The sequence below is a fragment of the Lineus longissimus genome, chromosome 12 (assembly GCF_910592395.1).
Source record: "Lineus longissimus chromosome 12, tnLinLong1.2, whole genome shotgun sequence".
Lineage (NCBI taxonomy): Eukaryota > Metazoa > Nemertea > Pilidiophora > Heteronemertea > Lineidae > Lineus > Lineus longissimus.
Genome location: NC_088319.1, coordinates 7,640,451 through 7,649,563, shown reverse-complemented (window position 1 = coordinate 7,649,563; position 9,113 = coordinate 7,640,451). Strand labels below are relative to the sequence as shown.

At 44.3% G+C, this 9,113-nt stretch overlaps 2 protein-coding genes across 2 annotated transcripts; both read right to left on the bottom strand.

Annotated features, from left to right (window-relative positions):
* Positions 1 to 5,725: 5,725 nt before the first annotated feature.
* LOC135496502 (ATP-dependent DNA helicase PIF1-like) lies at positions 5,726 to 6,382 on the bottom strand. The gene has a single exon (XM_064785862.1). It carries the CDS (start codon positions 6,380 to 6,382, stop codon positions 5,726 to 5,728), a length of 657 nt encoding a protein of 218 aa, XP_064641932.1.
* Positions 6,383 to 7,727: 1,345 nt separating this feature from the next.
* Positions 7,728 to 8,504, bottom strand: LOC135496501 (uncharacterized). Its single transcript, XM_064785861.1, has one exon. It carries the CDS (start codon positions 8,502 to 8,504, stop codon positions 7,728 to 7,730), a length of 777 nt encoding a protein of 258 aa, XP_064641931.1.
* Between the last annotated feature and the right edge of the window lie 609 nt (positions 8,505 to 9,113).

Below are 9,113 nucleotides of genomic sequence, written 5' to 3'. Positions count from 1 at the left end.
TTTTAAGATGATTGTATTGAGAACTACCTACGCAGCATAGGGCAGCAATCATTTTCGCGGGCTTTGTGGTGATGCGATAGACTCTCAGCAATAAGAAAGATGCTTTCCTGAACTACATCCACGGTACTGCTTTTCAAGATGGTGGTAACTTACTAGTTCTGGAGTCGTTATAAGGAACGACATCAGTGTCACGATTGGTGTAATGTTTACAAACAGAATCAGCTGGTCGATGACATAGCACCTCTCATCCGATCAATTCGCGTAACCGTCAATAAAGTCAGGTCAAATTCTAGTTCACAAGCGTCAATGCTCTTCAAAGTGAAAAAACTCACGCTTTGTGCCAAAAAGATCCTCTATGGTATGTGCAGCTTCTGCCGGTTGTCCCTCAGCTTTTCATTTAACTGCGTATAGCTGATGTCTTTGTGAATATGTCAAAGAGTAGTTGTCGATGAGGCATTGTTAGAAATTTCCTGGCAATGATCTGGTGATTCGTCCCAAAAAAAAAGGGATATGCGAATAAAATATAACAAGTTTACACGCTTTATTGGTTATATATGAAAAAAGAATATATTTTCAACACACTATTATTGGCGTCTTGCCTTAATTTGGGCGCACACAGTGTTATCTGTCGTGTATTCTTTGTTATTGAGAGGCCTGAACTTGCTAACAGAAAATTCGCAGACGAATTTTTTCATATAGTAAGATTCCTAAAATTTGTGGTGCTTTTTCGCACAAGAATATTTGCACTATATAGGATTGTTCAGAAATTATTCGCCTACGAAATGAATGGTATTTCGCACACGGATAGTTCAAGAATATGCTACGAAATTTGCAAGAAATTAGCATGAAATCTGTGCGGTACCGGTACTGTACCTCTACAAGAAAGATAATTCGTGCTATTTCAGACATTACTGCACAGATTAACCTTCGTGTTCCCACGGTGATACTTGGAGATTTCAATGTTGCCTCATCAAAATTTCTCAGTTTGCTACACACTTACTGGACTTCTTCCAAGACCTTTTGTTCTCTGTTTATCCATGAGGTGGTCCGACCACTGATGGAGTGACAAAAATAGATCAAATATTCACAAATTGCAAACAAGGAAAATTTCAGACTGTTAATACAGCAGTGACTTATAACTTCTATAAGAAAGCTGTGTGGATTTCATTCTTATAGAATATTCACCATATTTCCCTTGGTAAGAGTGCACTGTTCTTTCCATAAAGGCATCAGTGTTTCACTATTGAAATTAACCAACATCCATTCTACCATACAGCTGACTGCATTACCATATTACATGAGATGCGCGTGCAGATCAATTAATTATGCAATTCGGCGCCAGATCAAATTTACTGAAGAAGGGAAAAATTTTGATCTACTTGTTGTGGTGTTTCCTTTGTCAAGGCCACGGCGGTGAAGCTGGAAACGATCTTTTGTGATAAGTTTTGTATAGGGGATCGGCTGTGGCGGATCGATATACCCTTGTTATCGTCCTTGTTTCTGGCAGGGCGAAACTTGTTGGCGTTTTTGGCGAGTCCGTGGGACTGGGCCGGCCATCTTGGTAGCCTGCGCAGTAGCCTGGGCAATCGGTAAAACAGCGTGGATAGACTAAATAGGAATGTCATAAACAAAGTTTTTGCTCAATTCTTTCCACTTTTCGCCCAGTATGTCGGGAGTTTAACCTGGCTGCGGCGGTGTTTAAAGACTCCTCGTCGCCCTCAAAAGAAACCAGAAGAAATGTACGGTAGATAAAGCTGGCAAAGCGGACCGAAAATCCGCTGACAAGTCTTCGGCAAAAAAGAGGGGGCTTCTACGTCTATGCCGTCTACTTCTTCTGGTTCGAAAACTAGATCGGCCAGAAAATCCAATGAGAAGGTAGCAATTTCTGATGATGACAGACTTTTGGACGAGTCTGATTGTGAGGCAGGTAGTGTTGATGCAGGGCTGCCTGCCGTCCCTGCTGAGGATGAGGCCAAGGTCATGGAGGTTGTTGTTTGCCAAGGAGAACAGGAAAACAAGTTGAATAAACAACTCCAATCGTCAGACGAAGAAGTTGAGGACTCTGAGGAGTCAGATGACGAACTGTTAAATGAGTTAAAAAAGGCATTTGCAGCCTCGGTTTAGGAGGTCGGCCCTCCAATTGACGATAAGTTGGGCCTTAATGTGTTGGTCAATGACATGTTTGCCAAACATCTTGCGGATGATCGGGCAAAAACCCTCAATGAGGAGTACCTACGACCCGAAAATTGTCCAAATATGGTAAACCCGAGGGTCAACCAGGAAATCTTGGATATCTTGCCAACAGCGTCGCGTATTACTGACATGAACATTGCTCGTGTTGGATTGAAGGTTGCAAAGGGCGAAATTCCAGTGGCTAGGACGGCTGAACTCCTAAGGCTAAGAACAGACTTAAAAAACTCAAACCAAAAGTGAAGGTGCCCGAAATCGGTGAAGCGATTAGGTTGGCTATGGATGCCTTGGCCCTACAAGGTGCTGCTATGCACAAAGCTTAGTGCACAAAGACGGTCATTACTGAGAAGGATTTGCCACCGAAGGTGATCAAAATTGCCAGCAAATTGAAAGATGAATCTGCTTTGCTCTATGGGGAAGACCTCCAACAAAGTTTGAAAGAGGCAGCTGAGGGCGAGAAGTTAGCCCTGGTGAAGAAAGCGCAACGGCCTCCTCCCCCCCCCTGATTTTGGTCAGGGGGCACACAAGGGACCACGGTTCCCCCTCTTGGGACATACAGAGCACAGAATTATAACCGAGCACAACATGGCCGTCAACAGTTGGGGGAATGGCGGTGGGGCACACCCAGGCAATACGGCCAGACGTGCCCCCAAAGTCAAAACAGCTTCCGTCAGAGGCAGCATCAAGGGAAGCCCTACGCTCAGGGAAAGCCAGAGTTCCCCAAGTCCAAGTAAAGACTAAGGAAGTAAGTAAGCATGAGGTCAATGAGGAGGAGTTTGAGTGTTTTTTGCAGCAAGCTCAGGGTAAGGCTGAAACAGCTGTTGAGAGAGCTTAGAGAGCATGTTGATGTTTGGAAAACATTGACAACAGATCGTAATATTTTGCAGCATATTCAGGGTGTAGCTTTGAGTTTAAAATAATGCCAATGCAATCCAATGTGCCCAGGCCTTACAAATTTTATGCGGCCAAGGCTGCTCTTATTAACGAGCAAATTGAAAAAATGGAACAAAAAGGCATTGTAGAAAAGACTGTGCATGAGCAGGGGGAATTTATTTCCAACATTTTCACCAGGGATAAAAAAATGGGGGCATCAGGATGATCCTTGACCTTTCTGAACTTAATATGTTTATTGAATACCACCATTTCAAAATGGATACTTTCCAGCATGCCTTGGACCTTGTTTTCCCAAATTGCTACATGGCTACCATTGATTGGAAGGACGCATACTTTTCAGTCCCAGTAAGGAAATGTGACAGAAAATATCTAAAATTCCTCTGGGAGGGGACTATTTTCCAATTCAATGCACTTCCAAATGGTCTCAGCTCCGCGCCCTGATTATTCACAAAAATTGCCAAAGTGTTCTTTGCTCAGCTTAGGAAGCAAGGGCACTTAAACTCCTCCTTCATTGATGATTCAATTTTGATAGGTGACCTGTCGGGTTTCAGAACGAATGTCATAGATACATTTAACCTGTCAGATGATTGTGGTTATGCAGCACACCCTGTAAAGTCTTTCTTGAGGCCAGCACAAAGACGGATTTTTCTTGGTTTTAAAATTGTCTCTGTACATATGCTTGTGTTCCTAACTGATGAAAGAGTGGAAAAGATCAAAGGTGTAGCAATTTTTGTACTTGAGAACACTAAGATTAGCATCAGGAAGCTGGCTGAACTTGTAGGTCTGATGGTGGCCAGCTTTCCTGCGGTGGAGTACGGCCTGCTCTATTACAGAAATTGTGATAACTTCAAAATGAAGAGCCTAAAAGAGGCACATGGGAACTTTAATGCAGGTGTCAAACTCCCTGAGAATTGCAGGTCAGATATCCAGTGGTGGATAGAGAACATAGGCTCTGCTTCTGCACCTATAAGTAGGAAGGCCCCTGGCATTGAATTAACCTCTGATGCCTCTCTGTAAATACTTCATCTGTCACAACACATTGTTATAATTCAATTTTCATACCTGCCATGGTAGCCATCATTGGATCCAACACACGGGTGGGGGCATATGCCACGCTTGCAATGCTCTTGTTTCTCATTGCCGATAGTTTCACAAAAATTTGACCATGATTGGAAGGTGAAAAAGACAAACTTGTCATATCTTTTGGCTATATCTCATGAATTCTGCCAGTTAAAATCATTAAATTTTTACTGTGGACACTGCTCATGAGACATTTCATAATACCTGGGTTTTTGATTTGACGAACTCCGTAACCATAAATGCCAGCCATTTCATCTCTGGGTGTTTGAAGGCCTTATGGTGCCATTGTGCCTCTTGCCAGTTTTGACGATTTTTAAACTACACTTGGCCCCAGGGGGCGCTTCATGTGAAAGACTACTTTTGGCTATATCCCATAAATTATGATAGCTAAAATCTTGAAATTTTTACTGTGGTTACTGTGGTCATTTTTGTGGGAAACTTTGTTGCGAGCAGACGACGCGTCGATTTTTTGGATTTTTTTCAATCAATCAGAAGAGAGATCACCAATCAGCCCCCAATGCTCTGTGTTTTCCTTGCTTTTTACCCCTCAGCCCGAATGGGCTAGAGGGGTATTGTCGTCACGTGCGCCGTCCGTCCGGGCGGGCGTCTTCTACTTGGTTTCCGTCAATTTCTAGGAGAACGGCTTTGACGATCAATTCAATTTTTGGTATGTACATTGGGGGTGACTAGAGGAAGGTTGCTTTCGAAAACGGGCTTGTTCCCATTAGCAATATGGCCACCAGGGCGGCGTGTTTGAAATTGGTTTCTGTCAATTTCGAGAAGAACCGTTCGTCCGATCAAATTCGTTTTTGGTATGTATTATTTATTTATTTATTGTTTATTAAAGTGACATCTGCATGTATATATACAGCCGGCCTTTACAGGCCTACAAGTCACATCAAAAACTTATGTATTATAAACGATGGCCTACAGGCCATGACAACGGTCTGGTAGGTCCGTCCGGGGAGCCGCAGCGCCCCCACCAGCGACGCTCTACCCAGTCAACCCAGTACGTGGGGAGTCTGCACGAAGCGTCGCCACCGAGGACGCACCGGCAGCCCCGGGAGGACTCCCAGTGTGAGAGTGGAGTGGGAGCCAGGATAGCCAGAGCACTGCGACAATACGCGGCCACCCGACCTGCCAAGCCGCCACTGGTGAGTCCGTAGGGGCAGGACCCCAGGACCCAAATAACGTTCCCGCTCAGCCAAGTAGGCTGGGCAGTCACATAGAAAGTGTTCTTCCGTTTCTACTGATTGACAATTCTTATTAGGGCACTTCCTGTCCTCAACGGGTAGGCCACGATACCGGCCTAACTCCACATTAATTTTAAACTAGCATAACCCGCGCTCCGCGCGGAATGTTTGTAAACAGTTACATTGTCACCTGGGCATTGTCAAGATATTAAAACAGTGATATGTGTTTTTACCTCGGAAATGATCACAGTATTTGTTGATAAACTATATTCTTTGTGACGGCGTCTTCGGCTAGGTATCCTTGTTTTGTGGTTGTATTGATTTGTACAATAATGTCCTGAAAACGTCTAGCCCTCGAAAAAAGCAACCTATAGTTGTTCGTGAATGAAAACTGACTGCGGAAGGAAGATACCGAGCTTGTCAAAGGTCTGTCCTTGCGCTTTGTTTATTGTCATGCAGTAACTGACCTTGAGTGGGAATTGAGTTCTTTCGAGAATGAAGGGCAAGTTGACATCCGAGGGAGCGAGTTTGATTCTTGGGATCAGTACATAGTCACCCTTGTTTGCGCCAGTGAGGATTTCTGCATCAATAACATGTGTGTGAAGTTGCCGCACAATTAGTCTTGTTCCGTTGCATAATCCTCTTCTTATGTCCAGGTTGCGCAGGAGCATTACAATGACCCCAGGTTTGAGGATGAGACGATGGGGTGGCATGCCTGTGGGTGTGAGAGAGTTCAAGAATTCTAGTGGGTACTGTTGTGCTTCCTCTTCGTCTTTACAGATGACTCTGTCTGCACTTGCGTAAGTTTTGGGTGTGCCAGGTAGTTTTCGTGTTATGGTATCATTCATCCGAAGAGCGTGGTCATTTGTGGGAGTAAGGATGACAGTGTTTGTTAGAATCCTTGGATCCTGCAGGTTTTGGAAAACGTTATCTGTTATGTTGTCTTTGACGATTGTACATTCCTTTGGTATTCGGATTGAATGTGGTATGTCTGGATGAGCATTGTCAAGTTGTCTATTCCCCATGTTGCAAACTCTTGTTGATCTTGTTCTGCTCGCATGTTTTCGGTAAGCCAGTAAATTGTGAACAGTGGCCATAGGGTCGAGCGTTTCAGACAATGTTCGATTATCACTGCTGGTGGTTTTCTGGGGACAACTGGGAGGACCTGTCGGAAGTCACCGCCGAGGATGAAAATCTTCCCGCCGAATGGAACATCTACACCCATGATGTCTTGTAGCATTTTGTCAATCGCGGTAAGAGCATTACTTGGTATCATTGATGCCTCGTCTATTATGAAAAGTGAAACTGAGCGGAGGAATTTTGCATGAGTGGATGTTGGCTTGACATTGCATACACTAGTATTGAGTACTGGAACTGGCAGTTTGAACAAATCATGAACTGTGCGTCCTCCTTTTAGGAGTGTAGCTGCAATTCCAGTCCATGCGCATGGTGCAACTACATGTTGTTGAGCACGGAATGTTGCGATGAGCGTATTGTAACACGTGGATTTTGTCGACGAATTGGCGTTGCGCATCATTGAGTATATGTGATAGTCTCTCAGCCTCTTGGCATTCTTCGTCAATGTTGTACGTGTAATTCCCCTGGGCTTCCCCGATTGCATTTTGAATATTCGGCTGTGGGAGGTTGTAATCTGAACATGCTTGTCCATTTTGCTGTAATATCGAGTCAATGTGTAACAGGGCGCTGTCCTCTGCCGCTTGGGGTGTCATATGGTGGAGGTCAAGGTAGTCTTCCATCATTGCTTGCTTATGGTTGTCCCACAATTGGCGAGCATTCTGTGGTGTGCAGTAGATGCAGATTGTGGCAAAAAGGGATCTGAGCTGTGCTGGCATCTGAAATTGTGATGATTCTGTCATGGCGTGGTCCCATTCTCTGTCATCTGTGAGGAGTTGGCGATGTATGCAGGCCTCCTTGAAAGTGTCAAATGTCTGTCCTTCTACTGTTTTGAGGTATTCAAAACTTGTGGCTCCTTGGATGTGGTGTAGTAGTATCCGCAGGCAGTACTTTTCTGAGTCTTTTGGACTAACAGAGTACACGCGTGGAAGAATTTTATCTCCCCTTTGCTTTCGTGGCGTCCATTTCTTTTTGGTTCGATCCCAAACGTAGTGTAGGGGAAATTCAGTGTACAGGTGTGGTGTTTACTGCACTGTATTGATGTTGAAATAACCTGTTAGCATAGTGTCTCTATTGGCTGCTGCTTCGGCTGCTGCCTCATGGGTACCTTCGTGAAAGTAAACTGGCTGCTGTTGTGGAAGGTGAATGGCGAGGCGGTAAACACAATGTGATTGTTCATGGAGTTTGAATTCAGAGAGTCTCCAGAATGCCTCTGGTGCACTAACGTATCTGGTGTCAATCCTCAATGAAAGTGTGCACTTCGTCGTGTGTTATTTCATCAGTCTGAGTGACTTGCACGTTTGCACTGTCATGTTCCTTATAAACGTATTTGAAGAGGTACTTCACCGATTTAATCGATGTGCATGCTTTAAGGTTGATGTGTGCATTATACTTCTGTGTCAAGTATGGATTATAGGGTACAATCCATCGGTTGTCTACTTCGTGTTCTCCCAGGACGATTGTGCGACCATTGTCTCGTCGGCGGTAGAGGGGATATCCATTTGTTGCCAGTGATGTCTCGTCTTTGAATGCCTTTGGGTAGTCCTTGGAACATGATCCATCGAGCATACATGGAGAAGACCTGTTCAACACACCACACGGTCCATGAACCATGCTTGTTTTTATAATATTGAAGAGTTGTTGGTGGGAGTGTGGGTCAGGTATTTCAGCGGATATGTGTGCGTCAATATCTGATGGTTCCTTTAGTTTACTTCCTTCTGCAAGTATGATTAGGAGGTGAGAGTGTGGTAATCCGCGTTTCTGAAATTCGATAACGTAGACGAACGCCACGGGTATGCCAAGGACATGTTTGACACGAATGTCATGGAGGAGCTCCTGCAAGTGTTGCTTAAAGACACGGCTGACTATGTCTGGTCGGTCCTGTGGTTGTTGGTTAGGTGGTAGAGCATCTAGGATATCTTGACATTTCGGATTGCACGTGAAGGTCAGGAACAGATCAAGTCGTCCAAATTTGGAGACAATAGCCATGGCATCTTGGAAGTTCTGTTGCATGGCTCTCGGGGAGCCTTGGAATGAGGATGGCAGAATGACTATTTTGCCTGGGGTTCGGTTTTCCTGCGCTGCTTGAGTATTAAGGCCTAACAAAAAAAATCTTGTGTTTCCTATAACATCATTCCCAAAATTAGGGTAGGTAGGTAGGCATTTTTATTTTATAATTTTGGACCTCATAATTTTACATGTTTTCGTCATGTTTCATTCCTGTGACTGTGTCCACTCCATGTACATGTAGGCCCTATGTACATGTAGAAATGTAGGTTTTCATCTGAATTACATCATTGTTTTCAATCAGAAACTGCAGTGACATGCACTTGATAGTATTGTGGGAGAAGTGAGACATCATTGGTTTCAATCAGAAACTGCAGTGACATGCACTTAATAGTATTGAGGGAGAAGTGAACACCATTGGTTTCAATGCTTTAGCATGCAGAATTCCTTTTTATTCTCAGCACAGTGACACTTGTGCACTACTACTATCAGAACGGCTGCCATGCTTCCCGTCAAGTGCTAGCGTTTGACAGGTGACAACCGGCCCTCCCCATATAATAGACCAGTCTACGATCAACTATTAGACTCGTTCCCAGCCGTTACGCTGCGTGGCGC